At 32.6% G+C, this 23,848-nt stretch overlaps 3 protein-coding genes across 3 annotated transcripts; 1 reads left to right on the top strand and 2 right to left on the bottom strand.

Annotated features, from left to right (window-relative positions):
* Window positions 1-502: 502 nt before the first annotated feature.
* Window positions 503-6,281, bottom strand: LOC106163316 (centromere/kinetochore protein zw10 homolog). Its single transcript, XM_087005314.1, has 9 exons — window positions 6,184-6,281; window positions 5,981-6,058; window positions 5,355-5,560; window positions 4,088-5,107; window positions 3,590-3,735; window positions 3,147-3,322; window positions 2,489-2,698; window positions 2,023-2,157; window positions 503-1,746 (listed from the first exon to the last, which is right to left on the bottom strand). The coding sequence occupies exons 2-9, from the start codon at window positions 6,027-6,029 to the stop codon at window positions 1,376-1,378; spliced, it is 2,313 nt and encodes a 770-aa protein (XP_086861440.1). The 5' UTR covers window positions 6,030-6,058; window positions 6,184-6,281; the 3' UTR covers window positions 503-1,375.
* LOC106163317 (sec1 family domain-containing protein 1) lies at window positions 6,190-15,889 on the top strand. Its single transcript, XM_013540876.2, has 23 exons — window positions 6,190-6,300; window positions 6,728-6,887; window positions 7,167-7,257; window positions 7,510-7,632; window positions 7,870-7,957; window positions 8,208-8,297; window positions 8,609-8,750; window positions 9,703-9,802; window positions 10,145-10,281; window positions 10,516-10,606; window positions 11,004-11,077; window positions 11,455-11,536; window positions 12,165-12,224; window positions 12,404-12,440; window positions 12,786-12,853; window positions 13,080-13,159; window positions 13,329-13,391; window positions 13,642-13,717; window positions 14,099-14,205; window positions 14,416-14,449; window positions 14,619-14,684; window positions 14,896-14,976; window positions 15,295-15,889. Exons 1-23 carry the CDS (start codon window positions 6,270-6,272, stop codon window positions 15,322-15,324), a joined length of 1,911 nt encoding a protein of 636 aa, XP_013396330.1. The 5' UTR covers window positions 6,190-6,269; the 3' UTR covers window positions 15,325-15,889.
* Window positions 15,722-23,848, bottom strand: LOC106163295 (polypeptide N-acetylgalactosaminyltransferase 16-like). Its single transcript, XM_087005315.1, has 15 exons — window positions 23,606-23,848; window positions 23,070-23,197; window positions 22,732-22,830; window positions 22,427-22,494; window positions 21,856-21,921; window positions 21,511-21,632; window positions 20,832-20,919; window positions 20,604-20,688; window positions 20,284-20,387; window positions 18,748-18,874; window positions 18,335-18,427; window positions 18,093-18,176; window positions 17,787-17,901; window positions 17,270-17,389; window positions 15,722-17,116 (listed from the first exon to the last, which is right to left on the bottom strand). The coding sequence occupies exons 1-15, from the start codon at window positions 23,807-23,809 to the stop codon at window positions 16,973-16,975; spliced, it is 1,647 nt and encodes a 548-aa protein (XP_086861441.1). The 5' UTR covers window positions 23,810-23,848; the 3' UTR covers window positions 15,722-16,972.

Raw genomic sequence — 23,848 nt, 5'->3', positions numbered from 1 at the left:
TAATTCGCTATTATGAATGACCAAACGCGTTTCGTGAAAGGCGAAGTTAACTGTAGCAAGGTCTAGAGAAAGAAGGGTTGACGGGGATATATTTTCATAACCGACCAAGGGCCCTCTATGTTCGTGGGAGAATTATTGGACAAAAAGAAACCCTGCCAAAATTAAATAATGGCGCTTTAATAAAATGTGGATAAACAAGTGACCACTCTGTCAATAAAGATAGAATATAAACACGAGGTTGTCACTTGTTTATAGCCAATAATCACTCTTTTCTAACGCACAAACGTTTGAATAGAATTGCAAATTTGCTAAAAATGTTAAAACACGATCATTATGAAAAGCGACTTATGAATTCGCCCCAACCAACACAGTAAATAGTTACTCCTACAACACGGTAAAATGTGTGTATGAAAATTTACGAACGACTATCCAGTAACACGCAAGATATCCTTTCAATTAAGCATAACTCGAAGAAAAGTGATAATAATGACAAATATCGCTCTTAAGTAAAATTTCTACCAACGGTTAATAGGCTCACTTTATTTTACATCCTAGCGTCGGTTTACATATTCAATACACGTCATAAGTCGCGCTTCCCATTCATAATGAAAAACTTTTAAAATACTTTGTTGCCAATATGGAAAATATTCAGGCTTTGAAAAAAAATATTGACGATTAACAAAGAATAACATAATAATATTTTTTTTCAGGCAAAAATCCTACCGTTTAGGAAACGTACTTTAAAAATGTGAATAAATGTCGAAAAACCCTTAATTAAGAAATTTTCACAATTTTATTGACAAATTAGTTTGTTTTGCATTTTAACTGCATCACCTTAACTCAACTGTTAAATACTCTAGTAAACTACGACCAAAAACGCACCACCCTGGCCAGGGTCGATCTTACAACTTTTGGTCTGACGTTTTCACATTAAGTCCAGTGTAAGTAAAATATTTATTAATTCATTCGTTTTTTCATAGATGACCTTTTATTTAGTAGATATTGAGAAAATGCCATGGTCACATAGGCTTAATCTCTTGAACGCTTCCTCAGCATCAAATATCCTAAACAGCAGTTAGTATATCCAATAACATTAAAATATATAAACATTTCCTAGAGCATAAAATATGCATCATCAATAATATTTTTAGCCATAACGTTTGTGGTAAAAACCTAACAGGAGGGTATTAATCATCCTGGCTGTTATGACGATTTGCAGTACATACGTTCTTACTTAAAGAAAAATAACTGACACCAATATTTTTCTTAAAGAGTATTACTACTATATAGATTTATGGCCCCTGTATTATAACATCATCTCAGTCTTGTGGACCTAATCAAACATTTCATATTTTTTGTGTGGAGTAGTGATTTTTTACTTAATTCTAGCTAAAACAGCTGATCTCTTCTCAGTGTTCTGAAACAGTGCTCTAACCAACTGCTTGACCTCATTGGCACTGAAGTCACTGCTCAGAGGCCCCTTGCCATCTGCCCAGCGGTCAGAAATCTCCTGAAGTCCAGCATTCAGTAGCACCAAGAGTTCCTTGTACTTGGTCCACTTAGCAACATTCTTGTGGACTTCGGCCAGTGCCTGAGCTTTGTCCTGTCCATGAAGAAACAGCTCTGGGCCACGTTCTGGCAATATACCCAGAAGACTGCTGAGCTGCGTGGCGTCATCTGCAGAGATGTCTTCTAGTAAAGTTACACAGCTTATGAGCTCTGTTACTACAGAGTTCAACAGAGTTCCTGTGGGAATAAAAAGTTTTAAAACACAAACATTTCACAGAATTTATTTTTTATTACCCATTAAACCTTTCCCCAAACAAATTTGTAAACATCTCTAAGTAACACAATGATATGTGAAGGATCTACATCTTTTTGAATCAAAGTGCTGTCAACTTTCAGATGGCAAGGCACTTACAAAATAAAGGGAGATAAAAAAAAAAAAAAAAAAAAAAAAAAAACTTCCAAAGTCATTGGATAAAAAGTTATGAGTCCATCACTGATATGAAACACACTTACCCATGGCTTTGTTAAATGTGCTGACAGGTAAGACATCCAGCCACACTCTCCTCAGGAGCATCAACTGGTGTAAAACTTGCTTCAAGGCTCTCTCACCATCTGTGAAATTCTTATCTTCAGATACACCAACAAAACCTTCAAAATAAATAAATAAATAAATAAATAAATAAATAAATAATAATAATAATAATAACATCATGCCAAAATTGCATTGTTTATGTAGCATGTAACAGGAAAATAACACTAGGAGATGAACAAAAAAGTTTTCAACTAGGTGAAATAAAATTCAATGCACATATATAAATAATCATAATAAGATGAAAATGTATAACTTTGGATCAAATATAAAATTCCCATCACTGGAGAGAAAAGTATTCTACCATAAAAAACATGAACTAATTACCACAGACATAAATATTTTTCCATCATAACTACCCCCCCCCCCCCCACCTCCTCAGCAACATACCCCTAGCTCCCTTCAAATATTCCAACAGCTGGAGTCTCTGAGTCTTCATCTGTGCCAAGAAGCACTCAGTGCCAAGTCTTCTCAGCTTTGGCACAAAATCTACAAAGGTGGCAAGGCCCTGGTTGAGTGGATCAGCCAAGCGGTCTCTGAACTGGTGCCCCAACGTGATCAAGTGGTGAGCAATGTACATACAGTTGTTGTGGTGAAGGGCTGAAACAGATACAGAAGCATTACTGTAGTACAAGTTCTGAGTTTGAAATCAATTTTATATATAAATAAAAAAACTTGACCTTTTCTTGTCATTTCTATTGCATTAAATGGTTGATAACACATTTATTGCCTCATATAAATTGAGGCATCTTAAATTACTGACTAATTTTGCAAACAAATTGCCATATAATCAGTAATCTCTAGTAAATAAAGACTTTTTATAAGATGGAATTGGTTTTTATAACTAAAAACGGACACATAAAAAGGTCAAAAACAAATATACTATAGAGAGAAATTATTAAACCCAAAATCATAAGATATTTTGCTATCAAATAGTTCTACTTACCTGTTTCTTAAGTTACCAATTTATCTGACTGCATATTAAGCACAAACATTTATACAATTCAAAACCATATTAAATGAAGTACGGTAGCATTAAAGCAATCACCTGTGAGTTGAGGCAGTGTTGCCAGACTATCCTTGTGGTAGGTAGGCACTACACTGCAGTAGAGCTCAAACATACTGTGAACACAGTAGAACAGTTGAATACAGCACTGGGGAGAACTGGTACAGGCTTCCTGTAATGTCTCATATGCCATCCCCATCAACTGCTTCACTGAAACACTGCAAAATAAAAATGTATCAAAATGTAAAAGTTGACAATTTGAAGAGATTCTGCAGGGACATCGTTCACTGTATTATGCCGTGAAACAGCAATATGAAAATCTACTGAAGAAACCTTCATGTGATGAATCCAAGTGGAGAAAGACAGAAGTTAAACCAGTGTTATTTCTTATATATTACGTAGGGTTATTAGTAGAGTAACTAATACCGATTAGGCACAGCAAGTAGTGGGTAGTTTTATGAAATAAATGGCTCACTAGTATTTACCTAATCTGACATGGAGGCAGTTGGAAGGTGTTAGCACTAAGCAGGTTATGGGCAGCCATTCCATCTTCACTATTTATCTGTCCTTGTTGGGGTGTTGTTATTCCTTGATGTTCTGGTTTAGGTGTGCTTTCATCCTCACTTGGGACCTTAAGTTAACATCAGATAACATTTTCTTGGTTTTAGAATAATCTGTCTGCAAAGTCAAACTGCAAAAACAAATATCCCCCCCCCCCCCCCACCCCCAATAAAAAAAATCGAATTTACTTTCAAATTTTTAACAAACCTGATAAAGAAATTTCTTTAACTTCTAAAATCACACTTTCTGAAAATTGATTTCAGAATACATAAAATTTTTGGTACTTAATCTAAATCTAATAATCAGCAAAAGACCACAAAAATCCATTAACAATATATTAAAGAAACAACATTTTAATATCAGTGAACACTTTGGATTAACATGTCCAACTATGAATCCCAGTAAATCAATTTTATACTCACATGTATGGCATTGTGAATGTCGGAGGTCATCAGTTTTCTCGCTTTCTCCAAAATTTCTTGGCACTTCTTATTAGCAAAAAGCACATTGATGTTCTTCACATAGTCCAGCAGCTTGGAATTATTTGAAGTGATAAAAGCACACTTAACGAGCATTTTGTGAAAACCTTCTGTGGCAGAAATGACTCCTTTATATTTGTCCAAGTCTTTATTACTGGTGGGGATTGAGTGTGACAGACATTCTTTGACAATATGATCCAGTATGTCATCTGCTATGTACTGTCCCAAGTCCTCTGCAACCAGTCTTTTGTTCTGTTTTTCTGCTGACTGAACCTGGATCTGGACCCCTAGCAAATTTTCATTCAAAAACTTGAAGACTGTTTCCAGCTTGTCATAGGCCTCATTGGGTGTGGCAACATGTCTGTCCCCTGAACCAGAGCCCACCATTCTGTTAACTTGTAAGAATTTAAAAGAACTGTGCTTCTGTATGTGAACCTCAGTTCTTGCATCTTCAACAATGGGCTTGACGATAAGGCTCATGCATTTTTGTCCGAAGGGTTTCAGTTTTGTTTCCAAAACATGCAGCTCGTGCATTGCCTGTATAACTTCTTTCATTACAGATGAACTTACTTCTGCTTGACTGAACCTTAGCTCAACCATGGACATTTGACCAGCTTTGACATCCTGACTCTGTGGAACTACCCACACAACATGCTTTGACCAGGCATCACCTAAGGTATATATCAGTTTTTCTCTCTGGACACGATATTCTGTCTGTAGTGCTTGAAATATCTTGAGGTCTCTCTCCCATTGTGGGCTTGAGCTTGCCAATTCTCTGTTTACCAATTCTAGATTCTGAGCAGCAACTGTAAAATGCTGACTTTCTATGGCTTGGGTTGCTGCCTGCAGAGCATCATGGATAGTGACCAGTTTATCCAATATCTCCAGGATTCCGTTGGTTTCTTGCAGTCTTGTGGATAGCTCTTGAAACTCATTGGTTGACATATTGAGTTGGTTCTTTATCTGGAAAACAACACAGAAAACAATTATCAAAATTATCAAAAAAATAAGTATAGATATAAAAGAAATTTACCAATTTGTCTAAAGTTAATCATTTTATCTGCAAAGGTCAATTATTTGAAAACTAACACAGCTTTTATTGATATTTTGTCAGATATGAGATTCTAAAATACCAGATGTGCAAGACTTTAAAAAATTATTTAACAGAATAAAAAAAAATTAACATATTATATACTGCCAATAGTTATACCTCATTGTCAATCCTGCCTGTCATAGACTCCATTTCCTCCGACAGTGATTTGACACGCTCACCGAGTTCCACTGTGGAGTGAAGCACTGGGTAGAAATCAACATGTTTCTTCTGCAGGGTTTCATACACTTCTGTCTTAACATCCCGTATCTTACCAGATAGCTGGTTCAGTTGTGTAGTTGGTATGTCTTCTTTTTTAAGGCTCCCTACAATATCAAGGGACAGTGTCACTTTGTCTGAACAATACAGGAGAACATTATAATCCTGTGCTCTATTTTAGAAGAAAAAAGACCATGTATTGAGTGGTAAGGGATGAAACTTAGAAAGTCAGCAACACATAAATTATATAGATGTTTTTGTCCCTAACACACCTATACATCTTCACATATTACATAAACAGATATTACATAAACAGACCAAACACCTAAGGGGATTTAAATAATGTTAACAACGTGTGTTTCAGTGACATAATTCAGCTTAGAGGGAACAACATAATGAAGCTAGTAGTTAGACATCAATTCATCTATGATATTTAATCAAGGTCTGAAAATCGCAATTTAAACTTAAATACTGTGAATTCCTCAACAAATATATCAATGACAGCAGCACAGCTAGCGCACACATACCAGCAGTTGCCAGAACTTCGGTCACGAACGAAGCAGCCGTGGAGGCCATTTTGAAGGACGTCCTCCTATAATATCGTTCTAAAAATAAAAATTGGACGTTACATTATATCGTCAATTGCATGAATTATCTCCATTACAAATGCTAAGCAAGGGATATACGTCGTCGTGATCAACTTCTGTGTTATAGTTATTTCAAGCCTTACCCGATGTGCCAATTTACATCAGTTCAGATACAGCGCGCCTTCTTTTAGCCTCGTTTCCACATCATGCCAAGTTGTCAATTTCCAATATGGCGGCCTCCATGAGAGAAAAACAGACCGGTAAATTTTACTAGTTTTCCTGCTCATATAGATTTCTCTTTCTTTATTTCAGAGGCAGATATATTTTAAAGAGATATTTAAAAAGCACAGAATATTCATAAGCTACCTCACACCTCGTGATGTAAAGCATACCGGTGTCAGCTTGTAAGGTGGAAGGAAATACACAGCTGACTTGGTTAACTTTACACTATTTAAAATGATGGAGAGTTTTTCTATTTTATTGTAAGGGATTAAGTAGTTCAACCTCTAATTGCAGTATTTCTTTACAAAAGTTTTACCACAAAGAAAATTCTTTTCTAATGCGGAGGTTATTCACGGAGTAAACCTAAATCAACGTCACTACTCAAGACGCACCCCCCCCCCCCCTTAAAAATGGTATTGCTGGTGTTGTTGACTTCTGATGTAATTTTTTTCTTCCTTTTTTCAGCTGCCCTGCAGCGTATGTTAAACTTTAATATGCCAATATCAAAAGCTTCAAGCAGCGAGCCACAGTGGAAGGTGCTAATCTACGACAGATTTGGACAAGATATTATTTCTCCACTTTTAACTGTTAAAGAATTGAGAGACCTGGGAGTTACACTTCATTTGTGAGCATTAGTCTTCTTATAACATTTTGTAGTTGTTTGTCTTAGTGAAACAGGCAGTTTTCCAAAACAAATGTAGAATAACTTAAAAATATAGACAGAAGTAAAGGTTTCTTCAAAGGTTACTTGAGATACTTTTCTAGTGAAAGCTCAGATCTGTAAGAGATCAAAAGAAGAATATCACTCATGTTTTACAGCACAAATATAATTTTCAGCTGAATCCCTACATAGGTAGTTTTTCATTGTGAATATTCTAAAGAGAAAATCTCAAATTCTTTTTAGACTTCTTCACTCAGATCGAGAACCCATACCAGATGTCCCAGCCATATATTTTGTTATGCCTACAGAGGAAAATGTTCAGAGGATATGCCGGGTGAGGTTTTGGATTTTTATTTTGAATGTCAGATAAGAAAACTGATTAGTTTTATACATTTTCATGACATGTTGCCTATGCATGTGGAATAATTTTTCTGCAGTTCATTGTAAACACATTTGTTTCAAAATAACGAATTCATCTTTAACACATCTTGCAATTTTTAAAGGGAACTGAAGCTAAAAGATACTTAATTTTAAAGGATGTGTTTGCTATTTTTAATGTAACAACATCACTGTGTGTATCTTCCAGGATTTACAAAGTCAGATGTATGAGTCCTATTACTTCAACTTTATCTCTGCCATATCCAGGCAGAGACTAGAAGATATAGCCACTTCAGCCATTCAAACACATGCTGTGACACAAGTATCAAAGGTTTGTAGTGCAAAAAAAAAAAAATTGGGGACTTGAGCAGTTAATTCAATTGAAAAAGGAAAGGAAAGAAGAAACTAAAAAGGCTCTTGGCAGTATGTATTGGAATAATAGCATATATAAAATAATGCACATGATTTTTGTTATTTAAATTAAAACTTGAGGGAAACCTTAAGTTACCCCTTGATAAGTAGACCTGGCTTTTCAGTGATAAATTGAAGCCATGTGGTTAATTTTCAGGTGTTTGACCAGTATTTAAATTTCATCAGTTTAGAAGATGACATGTTCATTTTGAGATATCAAAACAGTGAGCCTATTTCATATTATGGTGAGTTAAACTTCTATCAACTTAGGCAATTGTCAAAGACCTGTTAAAATTTTGCCTTTTACTTTAATCTCTGAGTCATTAAAATCAACTTCCATGACCCTGATATAGAAACCATTTGATACGTAATTGATAATGAAAATAGAGTAAGAAAATATCCAAAGAAAAGTATCAGAATGCCATGTTAGAAATTGATTTTAGGTTAGTTTTTGTTTTCACCTATCAAGAGTTGAAATTTACTTCTGTTTTTTAGCCATCAACAGGGGTGATGTAAAAGACTCAGAGATGGAGGCAACAATGGACACTATTGTTGACAGCCTGTTCTCAGTGTTTGTTACTTTGGGTAGGTGGAATTTTGAATGTTCAAGAAATGTTTCTCATAACAAGGGCAGTACAGTATTTGCTATTTAACAGGATATTCTATGTTAATATTACAGTTAGCTGTACAAAAACATTATATCAAGAAGTTTTTAATTGTATTTTTGATCTACACAGAAATGAAAAAAAAAAAAAAAAGAGTGGAATAAAAAAGAAACCCCATCTTAAAAGGACAGATCATGTTCAAAGATATTTCTAAACTTAATTTTTGTTGAAGTAATATGTGTTCAATAGATATCTGATAATATAAAATATTATTGATTTTTGACAAATAAGGTACGGTGCCAATCATACGTTGCCCCAGAGGGAATGCTGCCGAAATGGTTTCTGAAAAGCTGGATAAAAAATTGAGGGAAAATGTACGAGATGCTCGTAATAGTTTATTTACAGCAGACAGCATGCAGAGTGGACAATTCAGGTTAGAAAATTATTTTCATGTTTATCAGTAAGCATTTTTCTTTTTCATATTGCACACTTCAAACCATCTTAGAATTTTTTTTATTCCTGTGAGATGGAAAAAAAAAAGCTTTGAAAATAAGATACAGCTCAAACTTTGAATTTATCAGAATACTACATTAGACAACATAGACACATATTTTATTTTTTTGACTTATCACTTGAAAAACTGTCATGTCATGATAGGATATATAAGCTTTTCAAATGAAAAGTCAAAAGAAAAGTGATATTTGCTCATTGTTCCCATTCTCATTTCTACATTTAAACTGAAGTGAGTGACATGGGAATTATTTCTGATTTTTGCCATACAGAGTAACTAAACGGTATGGGTTATTGGTAAGGTTGGTGTTTTGTGAAAGGGTTCTGTGATGTTTAATAGAGGAACAGGAAAGGATATGTGTTGTATGCAGTTCAGAAAAGATTTAGCAATGAATGATGACAATTTTTTGAAAAGATTGTCAAGGCCTTCGCAAACCTATTTGATGTTGGTGTCTTGTAGAGGATTTTGAAATCGGAGGGATAAAAAAAGCATTCATGTGTTTGTTGGCACATGAAATAGCTTTCTCGGTTAGTCTGGCTCTAAATTTTTTTCTTTAAAAAAGGCATGGTATTTTTTCATGAAAATGTAGGTGTTGGATGTAGAAAAATGATGTAAAATGGTGGTATTATTTTTTCAATCAGTGGGGTGCTTAATTTTAGTTCATTATTCTGACAAATAATTTGTAATTTGTATTTTGTTACTGCAATCAAATCTTTTTGCGCACAAAAATTTTATTAAAATTTGCATGCAAATTAACTGAGCACAGTACCAAAAAAAGATTGTATTAAGTTCTGCTTACAGAGCCTTGATTGGTAAAAATTTATGAGAGGGTCAGGTCAGTTCACTGTAACTTGGAAATCTTATTTGTTTCCAGTTTTCAAAGACCTTTGTTGGTGCTGCTAGATAGAAATATGGACTTGGCAACACCATTTCATCACACGTGGACATATCAAGCCTTAGCACATGATGTTCTGGTATGTATCTGCATAGCAAAGGCTTTGAATGTCTGCACATGTACTGTAACTGTATCTCTTAGGTTGTTTGAAAGATACATTTATGACAAATTAAAATTAAGTAAATTGTAATCAAGTAATTAATTGAATTGGCATTGAGATAATTAAATCTGCTCATTGTTGTATTATTTATGCATTTTTTCAAGGGGATTTCACGTGAAGGATTCTAGATAATGGCTATCCACTCATTAGAGATAAAATGTTCTAAGTTGCAAAATTACATGTTTCTGTGTAATACATACACCTTTTCTGGCAAATGTTTGTTACTGAAATACATTAATACTGATGTTTTGCTTGCAATAGGACTTAAAACTGAACAGGGTTGAAATTGAAGAAGCAGTAGAGCAAAAATCCCCAGCACACAGTGCTAGACCAAAGAAAAAGAAGAAGAGTTATGATTTGAATACCACAGATCAGTTTTGGCATGAGCAGAAAGGAAGGTAAGTGTGTAGCTTTTTTCTCTACCAATGGTTTTAAAGAAACAAATAACTTATAATCTAAAAACTTGCAGTCTTATTTTGACCCTCTGCCAAAAAAAAAAAAAATTGTAGCATGCTTCTTGCAATTCTATCTTGATGACAGTTTTCTCTCCAATCATTGCTAAATCTTTGTTTTTACTTTGTGATTGTACATAATTTTTCTGAGAACATTTTGCTATTTACCCCCAATTTCAGTCCATTCCCGACAGTGGCAGAAGCAGTTCAGGAAGCCCTTGAGTCATATAGAAGTCAAGAAGATGAAGTCAAAAGATTAAAACATGTTATGGTAAGTTCCAAAAAACTTCACAGAACTTTGGTTGTTTATACATTTTGTGTACAAGCATTGTCATCATAGTGACTATTATTTTAAAGACCTCTTGATAGTATTTATAAAAAGCAGTTTATGAAATCATTACTATTCACTGCCATCTCTCACTTACCCCCTGCTCTGGTTTTTTACTATTGAATCAACACAGTTGACTAAGATTTTCAGATGAGTTAAAACATGAGCAAAACTACCATTTGACAGTTTTGGTTTTATTTGATGTTGTTTTATTTAATTAATTTATTAATTAATTTATTTATTTATTTATTTGTTTATTTATTTATTTTATTTTTTTTTTTTTTGGGGGGGGGGTATTTCTGTGAAATGTCAGTCATATTAAATTGTTTGAATTTTCCAGGGTTTGGAAGGTGAAGATGATGCTGCCATCAGTATGCTTTCTGATACCACAGCAAAGCTCACTTCTGCTGTAAGGTAAGACTCCAAACTTCCAAAAAGATTACATTTCATTTTTGTATGGATTTGAGAAATTGGGATCTGACAATATACAAAACTATTCCCTTAATGGGGCTTGCAAATGGAACTTTCTGCTCTGTGGATCAGATCTCATTGGTGCCTCTTCATATTCAAAATTTCCGCCAAAATAATTTTTATTATTCTATCCACAATGCACTTTTCTTATAATATGAAAATGTAAAAGTAAAAAAGCTGATCGGCTTTGTCTCTGAAACTCCTGATTTCTTGAGATCTAGATATATGGATTTGAGATATTACAACAATTAATTTTTTTAAATGCTTCAAAAGAGATAAATGTGCTTCATCTATATATTTGACCTTGTTAATATTTGTAGTTCCCTACCAGAGTTGCTGGAGAAGAAAAGATTGATTGACATGCATATGAACATTGCAACAGCTCTGCTGGACCAAATTAAGGTAATATTGAAGACCAAAAGCCATTAAAGTTACACACTCCATGGGTTTGAAAACACCAAAATGCTCATTTTTGCTATCCACAGCTTCTAATAAAACCTTACATACACCTTAAAGTGATTTCACCCCTTGCATGTTTTTTCTGGGGAATACCTGTTGTTGATATTTCCATTGAGGCTTATAGGAAAATGATTGCTGTTATGACTGGCAAGTCATTTGAAGCTAAAATCAACCTTTATAACCTTTATCAAAGGTTGAATCCGAGTGCACAGAGGGATGAGTAAATGAATCTTGATTACAAGAAAAATGCTTATTTTCCCAGGGAAATTCATTTTGGTTGGTAAATCTCAGGGAGTGTACCTTTAAGTTTGAATATCCATTATTTTCAAAAAAGCTACAGCAAATATGGATAAATTGATTATGACTTCTCCTGTATAATCCATTATGTTCTGCTATGCATCTTTTCTCCTGCTGTATTGTAAAACATGTGACTGACTTCAATGGGATTAAATATGTTTAATCATTTGTGACATCTGGGGTGTAGCATATATAGAGATGATAATTGCTGTTTTGTTTTTGTACTTGGCATTGTTTTTTATGTATGTAATCCATATTACAATGCTTTTATTAGGCCAGAAAACTGGACACTTACTTTGAAATAGAAGAGAAAATGATGAGCAAAGCTTCCTTGGTAAGATTCTTTGGGATATTATTTTCATATAACCGCTATTTTAACAATAAATTAAATGTGGATTGGATCTTTTTTGAGAACCTTGCACTTAATATTTTGCATGAAATGTACTGAATTTTTGTTTAAAATAGTGTTACCTTTTTGATTGGTTAAATCTTGTATTTTTTTTTTACTTTAAGGAAAAATCCTTGATGGATATTATTACAGATCCTGAGGGTATGTATACAATTTTTCCCCTTGGTTCAATCTGCTATGTGTTGTGACACTAACTAATAATAAGAGATTCATTGCTATTCTTAGGTTTTTGTCTACTATTAATGTTTATGTTTTTAGAGTAGGTGAAGCTGCAATAGAAGGCTTGTGAAACCTCAAATCTAATGTTTTGGTCTTTGTCAAGTCAAATGCCATTACTTTCTAGTTTTCATTTGTTTGTTTTAATGAATAATTATCATAGGTGTGTATCGCTCACCCACATAAAAATGGATTAAGATAAAATAAAAAAGAAATAAATAATGAAAATGAAAATGAAATAAATAACATTTAAAAAATTGTTTTTTTCAGCTGGTACCCCAGAAGACAAGTTGAGACTGTTTATCATCGCTTTAGTATGTGGTCCTACAATGACTGATGTAAGTGTTAGCTATGATAAAAAATGAGGAAATAATCTTGAAAGCAACAAAAGAAAAAAATCATAAATGTCACAAATGGCTTAAGGTAAACTGTTAGATCCAGATTATATGTCTAGCAAACCATGATGGGATCATTTACTTTTTATCCTTTCCTGGTGATGCAAATGTCCTAAAGTGTGTTCCATCTAACCTTTTTTCTACACCTTGTATATTGCATTTCATCTAGGCTGAGGTAGACCAGTATGCTGTTGCCTTGCAAGGTGCAAACTGTGAGATAGATTCCCTCAAGTACATCAGGAGGTGGAGGTTAGTGCTCAAGTAAAAAAAGAAAACTTCTGTTTTTATATTTTATGTGGATTTTGTAGATCTTATGGTGGTTCTGTATGTCATTATTTTGAAGAAAAGCCTTAATTAAAGTTCATTTATTACCATGGATTTTTCCTCACCGGTAGTTATTATCATTCCTGATTTTTAGAGCATATGCCAAGATGACAGCAGCTCCAAGTCAATATGGTGGTGGTGGCACAACAACAGTAGGGTAAGATACTTCTATAAAGATGGTCTGAAATTTTTATTGTAGAGAAATTTGAATTTTATAATTGTTTCTAAAAGACATGAAAATATTGTTCTAAAAAAATCTGCCTAAGTTTGTCAGAAATTGTAAAAAGATCTGACAGATCTCAAGCACTCATTAGGTCATCAGGTTTCTATAAATGTTGAGATCTATTCAATGATTTTTGCTGATGAAGAAAATGGTCAACATTGAATTTCTTATTATTCATTTGTAGAATGTTCTCCAAACTTATGTCACAAGCCTCAAATTTTGCCATGGAAGGGGTAAAGAACTTGGTCGTCAAAAAACATGTAAGTTTTGTCACAAAATGATTGGAATTTTTTGCATCTGTCCATCACGATTTTGTTTTTTTGTATCAATAAATCTTTATTTAGAATGTAGAACAGAAAGAATGATATTACATTATTTACTTCAATAAGAAGCTTGGTTGACATTGAGAGAAATTGACCACTAACATGAACTTTGAGCAAAGTGCTTTCTAGTATGAACATCTAAGTTTCTTCAGTGAAATTTTACTGTCAGAAATTAGCAAACACTGCACAGAAAGCTCATTTTCACACTGTCTTTTACTATACAGTATAAAATATTTGAATTCAGCTGAAACATGTTACATTTTAAGAGTTTAAGGTTATTATTATTATTATTATTATTATTATTATTATTATTTACAGAAACTTCCTGTAACCAGAATAGCAGATGCTTTGATGGAGATGAAATCTTATCAGGAAACAGATGACTACAGATACTTTGATCCCAAAATGCTGAGAGCTACTGACAGGTGAGTGAGGACCACCAGGTACAGAACCCTTGTAAGCATATGTGTATTGTGGCAATAAGTTATTATTTTTTTTTATTATTTTTAATTAATTATTATTTTTTTTTTTTGTAGCTACAATCTGAATAATGATAATGCTTGAAATTCAAATCAGTTACCAATTGCCAGAAAATAATATATCATACAATAGACCAATTTTTTTATTCATTGTAGCTCTGTACCAAGGAACAAGTCCCCATTCCAAGAGGCAAGTATAATATTTCATGATAAATGTAAATAACTCTTTTATGCTTTTTAAAATCTTATACTGACATGAAGAGACCATTAATAATTGTTTTCACATAATAAGATCAACAGAGCTGTCATATATCACACACTGGTTCTTGTATTGTTTATATTTTTCGTGTTCCTTACAGGCATATGTATTTATTGTTGGAGGAGGAAATTACATAGAATATCAGAATTTAGTGGATTATTACAAAGTAAGTAAAGAAAGTTATTTATAATTTATAGCGCTGGTATTTTTGTCTATGACGTAACAAAATTAGCACAACTACCCCTGCTTTTTAAATAGACTTAATTTGGGTCCTCTGTTGCAATTTTTAGGTTCAACTCTGAAGTTTAAAACAGACTAATCTCAGCCCTTTTTCTCTACATGAATTACATTTGTGTAAATGTGTTATTTGCTTGTAGGGAAAAACACAGTCTAGCCCAGGCAAGAAGATAACATACGGCTGCACAGAACTTTTAAACTCTTCACAGTTCCTTAGACAAGTAAGACTTTTCTGTTGTTGTAATAAGTTGCTTATTATTGCTTGTTACATATTGTAAGTAAGAGATTTTTGTTGTTGTTATAAGTTGTTTTTATATATGCTTGTTACAACTGATAATGAACAAGTGCATGCAGATATTTATCTCAGCAAAAAATTGATTTCACTTTATCAACAAGGCCACCCTATTTATATCTGTAAAATACTTTACATGCTTCATTTGCCTTATTACCGAGCATACATAGGCAGTGGAGAAACAATATATATATATATATATGGTGCAACATGGAATGCATTATTGAGTATTCTTTTTTGCTTGTAGTTGGCTGCTCTTGGGAAGGAAATGCCATGAGACAAGATATTCAAAGCTGGACTTTTCATGAAGCACCTTATTTCCAAAGGACAGTGTAAAACCATCAGTACCACTGCCGAGAATTATGTAAAATTTTCTTTTTGGGAAGGATTCTTTTATATTTAAAATGAAAATGTATGTATAAAATTGGCTTGATACAAGAACTGTCAGAATAAGTTCTCTGTTATATACAGGTAATATGGGCCAGATGGATTAATGTGAAATGATAAATATTTATGAAAAGTTTCAAAATTATTTGTGGAAACAGAATTGTTACCTTTGAAAGCTTAAACTGTGCCCAAATAACTAAGTGATGAAACCTGGACCCCAATGGTTTTTACCCAGGTAAAGCCAGTTTCCTTGAAGAACTGTAACAGAGACACTTTGGGGGGGGGGGGGGGGGGGGGGGTGCATCTTGACCCACATTTTCATGTAAATTAATTCCATTTGTTAAAATATGAGTGAAAAGAACTCTCCTCTAGTTACAAGTGATGGTGTATATATATATATATAAATATACAATAGCTAGGGGGTGTGGAAATAAAAGCATGGCAATAGAACACAATTGTCTCTTTTTTCATTTATTGAAATGGTATAAGTAGAACAAGTTTTCACACAGTTGTTTGAAATGATCCCTTCAAACTGACTAGATAATTATAAAAGATTAGTATATGTTTGGTTGTAATTATCATGTGATTGTTTGGACCACAAAACATGGTATATTTAAACAGAAACAAATTTATGTAAGATGTATATGATGTACATTGTTTCCCAAAATTCATTACAATACCGAGTTATATATCTATTCTGTCTGAAAAAAAACAACTAAAAACATGCATGTATCAAAGTTTATACATGCAGACGGAAACTGCTTTGAAATGAAAAATTATATTCTTTCATAAGTGTTTGCTTTCATGTAAATATCTGTTTGTAATACTTCTTGTCATGAAATTGCAATACTCTACCTTTAGTAAATATCCAAAATACTCCTAATATCAAAATATATGATTTCCTCACATTAAAAATTAACATTTTAACCCATATACAAGATATGCTATTGAAAAATCCTATAGGGGTCCCATCAATATGATAACATTTTTACATAAAAATGAAGATTACAACGATGACAAACAATTGAAAATACTTGTTCCCATTGGTAAAAATCACCACAAAAACATTTATACTGAACCAATATAACTGAACAATGTTAAACTTTTGGGTGTGTGGAGGGGGGGGGCTCCAAATGTGAAAAAAAAAAATTCTAATTTACTGAAGCTGTCCTGTAATGTAAGCAAGCACCAAAAAGAGTAAACTTTATATCAAAGAAATTGAAGAAAAATGATACAAGTCTTATGTCACTTTCAGCAACTTCTGTATAAATAGTGTCTGAAATTCTCAATTAGAAGCCATACAGGATAAAAACATTAAAAATTATAGAATAGTTTTAAACACTTCACAAAGTCCAAATTACCTATGAAAAGAATATTAGTATAAATATATGTAAAACATATCAATCTGAGTATATTGTGATTGTAAAAAGTAATATGCAACAGATTCTGAAGCTCTTCCTCTATCAAAAAATCCACAATATTGCATTGTTGTCTCTGTGTTAAGACTTCATCCTCCCATTAAAGATTTTCAATATGTATTATCTATTTTCAAAAGAGAAAGTCCAACTCTGTGTGTCAGAAAGCTCACACTCCCCTATTACCAGTCCTTTCTCTGGTTTGTGGCTGTCCAGGCAAAGTCCACTTTTCTGATGAACCAGCTGAGTGTCCTGACGTTCCCACACCTAGAAAAGATAAAAAAATTCTTTAATCTACACAATTTAACTAAAAAAATATGAACTTAAAAAAAAAAAAAAAAAAAAAAAAAAAAAAAACCTAGCTTCACGTGTTCAAACCATGTAAAATAAACCATGCTACTTTAAATGTGAGCAACTTACCAAGTTTATGTCATCCTTGCAATATGCTAACAGCACATAGGAATTTGTGTCCTCAATGTCTGCCATTAAGCACAGGTTCTCTTTGTTACGAATTACACCTTTCTCTTTCATGGTCCACTCCTAAAGACAAAAGTTGAGAATTCAAATGAAACCAAAACTGAATTAAAACTGAAAACCTACATATTGCCAATTACAAAAAAAAAAAAAAAAAAAAAAAAAAAAAAAAAAAAAAAAAAAAAAAACTACTGGTAGTCAAGTTTTAGTGTCTTTATGGAAAAAAATATATATTAGGTTTTCTGTAAAATAAAAATGAAAATAAACATGCCATTTCTTGTTATAGATATAAAAATGCTTTCTTTATGTCTTATTCTGTCAACTTATAATACTCATGACTTTGCTGTCAGACCTTAATGTAATGGTAATATGCTAATAATACCTACAACAGCAGATAACTGTGCTGAAAATCAACATGGAGCCATGATACACTCAAGTAAATTAAAACTTACAACAGGCTTACCTGAGATGGTTCATTTTCTTTACAAGGTTTAAATACAACTTGTTTGTCCAAGTAGTCTACGCACATGTCTCCCTGTAATATCTGACCATAGGCTACACCATCATGAGCTGGAATTCTTCAGAAAATAAATAATGAGTATCTTTTCTTCATACAAATTTGTTTTAACAGTTAACAATAGTGTTTGAATACAAAAGCAGATCATTAGAGTAACTTTGAAAGACAGATTGGTAACAGCATTTTGTATCTCATATACAGTTGCATAGTATGAGTAGGATTTGGCTAAGCTGAAGCTGTGATTACACTTACTCTAATTCTGGATACACTTTTTCCATAAACCACTTGAAAGACCGACATCCAAGGCTTTTCCTCAACTCTGTTCTCCTTGAGATACTGAGCAGTAGAAAAAAACTTGTTAGTAAAATTTCATTTAAAAAGAGCATAAAGTTAATCATATTCCCTTCAATAAAACGCATATCTGACATTTTTTTGAAAAATCAATGAAAAAGAGTTTCCGTTTCTATTTAATCTATCAATCATATCCTACTTACTCTCCAATATCAATGTTTTTGGCCTCTGGCCTAGCTTCATAATAAAACCTTTTGTATTCATCTAACCATACTTCTGCCACTCTACGAGTATTCCTAACAGAAAAAGAAATAACAAAATTGATTTCTCTGCATCATCATTTATAAAATACTTGTAAAAATGGACAATAACCATTCATCATTGTCAATTTTTGCACATGTATAATAAAAGTACTAAATTCACAAAAATGGACAGAAAAAATAAAGAAGGCTGTGAAAATGTATAAAAATTTTGTTATAAAATCTGTCATGTGAAAGGTATTATTGCAAAGACAACAGAGAATGGCATAAAAGTAAAGATGTATAAACTTCTCTAACAAATACTGAAGGTTTTGAAATCTCCTGTTTTTTTAATCACACAGACAGACCAACCCCACCTCAAGTATGTAGCATCACTACTCTGAGGGAAACTGAAAGGATGTTCCTTTCTAAAGATATGCCCCACTCTGCTGCAAGGTAATATCTCCGTCTGACCTCCACACAACCAGGCTTTGAATGAAAGTTCTGGAACAAATATGTGAAACATGGAAATCCTGGTTTAAAATTTGTTCGAGTTTATTAAAAGTAACACTCAGAGATCAGAATTACTGCAGAGATATATAACATACTATCTTAATGCATAGGATAAATTCAGTGCATAAAAAAATCAGGTTCAGAACTTCAAAAATGCAACCATGAATGAAATATAATTTTAATAATAATTAAAAAAAATATATTAAAAAATATAAATGAAAACCAGAATTAAAACGGATTCCAATAAGAAAGTACTTTTAAATGCATACATATCAATTTGAACACATTTTCAATAACAAAAAGTAATAAACAATAAATAATTTATTAAAAAATAAAAAATGCTAGAACACAAGCACATTAATCAATAGAAGCATTCATTTTTGGAATATTTCAATTTATTGATTTATTGAAAGATTATAAAAAGGGTAGATATTTTGAGTAAGCAGTCACTGCTTTGGATTGTCTTTATGCATATACAATACAATGTTTTTGCAAAAAATGCAAATTTAAACCAAACCACTGGGAAACAAAACAAAAAATAAAAAATCACAGACAATGCTAAGACAATCACAAAGTTTAATGTGCATCAACCAATTTAACAGCTAGCATAATGTTAAATACTATATGAAAAATTCTGAAAATGCAAGTGCCAAAGTTGTGCAGTTCTATATAGGGTTCTGGGGCATAAATATAAAAACCCAAATATCTTGAAAAATATGGAAGACCTTAATTTCTGTATATACTTAGATAATGTGCAGGTGACCAAAAAAAAGCAAAGATGAAATAATGGGCCTAGACTTGTTAAAACATTTTTGTTCACTGCTAATAACATGTGCTTTAAAATTTTAGTGTTATGTCACCCAGCAAATACAATTTATTCCAAAATATGTGACTGAAACACCCAGTAGACCATCTAAATTAACATACTATGATTTGTATTATTACCCAGTTTAAAACACACTGATTTTACAATGGATAAGCCACCCTGGTCAAAAGCAATATATATGAAAGCTACATATGTCAACAGGATACCAATCACCAATTTCAATTATGTTTGATATTTAGATCGCCTTCACCATCACTCATAGTGGCTGTGCATATTTATAAAACTCACCTGTTCATGCTGCTTGTGAAACAAAAACAACAAACTGTTATTTATTATACACAATCCAGTTAAGACTAGTCTAATTAAATCACTATACCATGCTCTTCAGGATACATGTTAAACAGTGCAGACAAACACTTAGCACTTTTTCTTTTCCCCAAAATTTGTTTACATTTACAATAGAAAGATACAAAAATTTTCATCTTCTGTCATGCTGTAAAATGTGTAATAGCAATATCAACAATATTGATGTGTATAAACACAATCTAGTATAATATTTAGATCAAAATCTCACCAAAATTCTCTCCTCCCCACACTTCAAGATCTGGGTCATATTGCCCTATCTTGTTGAACCAGTCTCTTCTAATGGCAAATATTCCCCCAGCAACAACAGGGGATCTATAATGATTCAAATTTCTTTAGATTGAATACAATCATATCAATCAACTCAACCTAGAAAATGTATTTTTGAAATTGTATAGACTCTTTTGTTAAAAAAAAAATTACTTAATGATCAAAGACCCTATAAATCTAGACTGACATTACTGATGTTACACTCTTTAACAAACAAAGGTGAATGGTTTTGTACATGAAATACATATATGTGAAACTTACTTAATGTGCTGTGTAGTATCTTTTCTGGATTGTTTCTCTTTGCTTGACAAGTTTTCCCACTTGAAGTTCAGACTCCAATCAAAGCCTAAAAGTAGTATATCTTAAATCCACTAAATATTCTCAAGAAACAGAAACTAATTTGCTTCAAGACTATAAAGCTATATTTTCTCATTTTTTTCTTCATAATCTAGAGGTAATAATATGAACTCAGCATGAGAGATTCCTCACCTCCCCTAACTTCATCCGATGATGCTTGGTACTCAAATGTCTGAAAACTGATCACATCAATCACTGGACTTACCACACTATAGGGACTCTAAAATAAATATTAAAATGCAAAGTCATCAACCAACAAAATTATGAGTTATAATTAAGTACTTAAATTTAAAATTTGACAATTAGTACTATTTCATGCAATCATAATCTATGGACAATATATACATAAAAATCAACATTGGAAGGACATTTAACAGCAGTACATTACTCAATGTCACAGACACTAACGTACTTATGTAGTTACACTCATGGACTAATTTCATATCTATTATTTTAGTCTTAACTTATTTTCTAATTCAGCATTTTATAATCAGACATGTAATAAAGTTTAAATGCTACCGTAGGAAGGTCCATGTTAAAACTACCATATGTAGTCTATCCAAAAGACATTTCCACATTTCAATAACTTCTTTATAAAATCAATACCATGTGTTATCATTTTTTAATTTTATAAGTCACACTCTTCAAGAGGTATCATGAACCCTGAAACACCGAGTTCATTTTAGTCACTGATATATCTAACTCCAAGACTCAAGGTGCTGTCTTAAATAAAGAGACCTACATTTCCGATGGGTACATTACTAGTTCTATTCCCAACTTACTACTGACTGCTGGTCATTTTTGCCATTACCTGTTTTATCCTGGTCAGCAATGGCTCCAGCCACTGGTCATTGACCTCACAGTGACTGTCCAGGAAAACCAGAACTTCAGCAGTAGCATTGGCAGCACCTTTATTACGAGAGCGAATAAGACCTGGAACAAATGTTGATGTTAGTGGCAAAGTTGAGCCTTATCTGCTTTTTGTTAAAAGAACAAAAACATTATTCAGACACTTATGGAAATTTAGGTTTCATGTTTTTTTTTTCATTTTGATTAAAAACAGAAAAAAATATCTTTAATTAACATACTAATTTTGATAGTAAATCATTTTATTCTATTTTCTAAAATGCTTCTCCATATTTTTGTTTTCTCCCACCTTCTCTTTCTGTGTTCCGTAATACCACAACCTTTGGAATCTTTAAAAGCTCTCGCCCATCTTGAACTGCAATAGAATGAATAAATGAGAAGTGTTTTGCAACATCCTGTATCCCTGTTTGCTAAAACATGTTTGTGTACTAACCTGGCCTTGTCAGGTAACAAGAAGACAGAATTCACTGTTTGTTATCACTAAATGAGATTAATCATTTCATAGGCACAGGTGGTGCTTTGTGCATTAACTAAATCTGAAAAAATCTGATCACATCCATCTTTTTTTAAATATAACAATATGTGTTGAAAGCTTCCACAGTGAAATTGAAAATAGGGTGGATAGTTCGTAAGTGTGAGAGTAGACCTAAGCACAAAAAATTGAGATGTTTAGTTGGTCAAAAAAATTTTTATTTCTTTAATTTTCTTTATTTCATTACCTGTGTAACTTTTCAAAATAGTGTCTTACTTTTATTGCCACATCAATAAGGTGGCCAAATTTCTAAAAATTTGTAGAGTAAAAAACATAACAAAGAACTGTCCACTTTTTCAGAGTAACTTAAAAGTTTTCTGTCTCTTACCATTTTCACTAAAATCATCAACTAATATTATTTCTTTGATAAGATGTGATGGTGTTCTATCAATAACACTGAAACAAACAAAATACAAAAAAAATTTAACATCCTTTATATACTGTCCCTTTATCAAAATAAAAATATAGAATTTTAAATAGTAGAATTAACAACTAAAAAGTATTACTTGATAAAAACAAACATTTCCTGTTTACTTGTTACTACTTGATAAAAACAAACATTTCACCATAAATCAAAACATGACTTGTATTAGTATATAACATTTACAAGAAAAAAGACCCTCACTATCTTACCTTTTGATTGTTCTAAATAATGCACACCTGGCTTCATTGTGAAATGTGATTATAATACTGACTAGTGGCACATCTTTAGAATAATTCAAAGTCTGGCACCTGTATTAAAAAAAAAACAATCAATGGATTTTAATCTAAAAAATAAATTATGCTACAAATGTATATAAATATTATATATATTAGAATGGTCTGCTATAACATGTTACATTGTAATGGTTTTAAGTAATTTTCATTCAGCATAAATAAACAATTAACACTTTGATCTCCTATTACGAGGAAGCTCAAAAAGCCACCAGCGTTCCAAAAAGTCTTGATAGGAGAACAGAAGAAACACATACTTTTTATTTCTAGTATCAGGTATCACTCTGTCTCCAGGCAGCTTATCACAGACATTGATGTTAAAGAAATGTTTACTGAAAGGATCCACAGCATGTTTTGCCTTCAGGTATGTTTCTTCTCGAAAGGCCTGCAGAAAAAAATAAAAGGATCAATTTGTCACAGATATGAATACGTTCTCAATCATTCTGAATGAAAATCGGTTTTGATGATCACGCATCAAACAAATAATTTGGAAAACTTTTAACAAATTCTCTTGAAATTAAAGGTCAAATTATTATTATAATCAAGAACATCTGAAACACTGAAAAATGACGTGCATGCTGCCACCTGTTATACTAAAAGTTTTCGTCAAATTCGTTCATAATTTTATGCTGTTATAAAACAATAAGGCCTGTGTCATCAGATAAAAACACATATCCCTTTCTACCGAATAATAATAATAATAAATATTATGGAAGACGACTCTATTTTGATAAGACAAGTGTGATTTATGACAACACGTGTGTTTGTTTTGATCAAAATTAGGTCAACTTGCCTGGGAGTTCCTGTGCTGCAGTCCAGTCCAATGGCTCTCCCCAGGCAATAATATAAAGAAAAAATATATCACGCCTGATATCCATAGACTTGCCAGTGTGAGAAGAACACATTTTCGATATCTGTAAAAGAAGCCCATACGAAATATCCTCTCGTGTCTATCGTGGAATGAGAATCGGCATTTTTTGCCAAATGGACCGTGCATGGTCTCTCGCGAGACTTCAATTAAATTTTTCAAACTGCG

The sequence above is a fragment of the Lingula anatina genome, chromosome 2, assembly GCF_051362555.1.
Source record: "Lingula anatina isolate TDL-2025a chromosome 2, LinAna3.0, whole genome shotgun sequence".
NCBI classification, from domain to species: domain Eukaryota; kingdom Metazoa; phylum Brachiopoda; class Lingulata; order Lingulida; family Lingulidae; genus Lingula; species Lingula anatina.
Note: the sequence above shows the minus strand (reverse complement) of the source record. Positions and strands in the feature narration are given on the sequence as shown.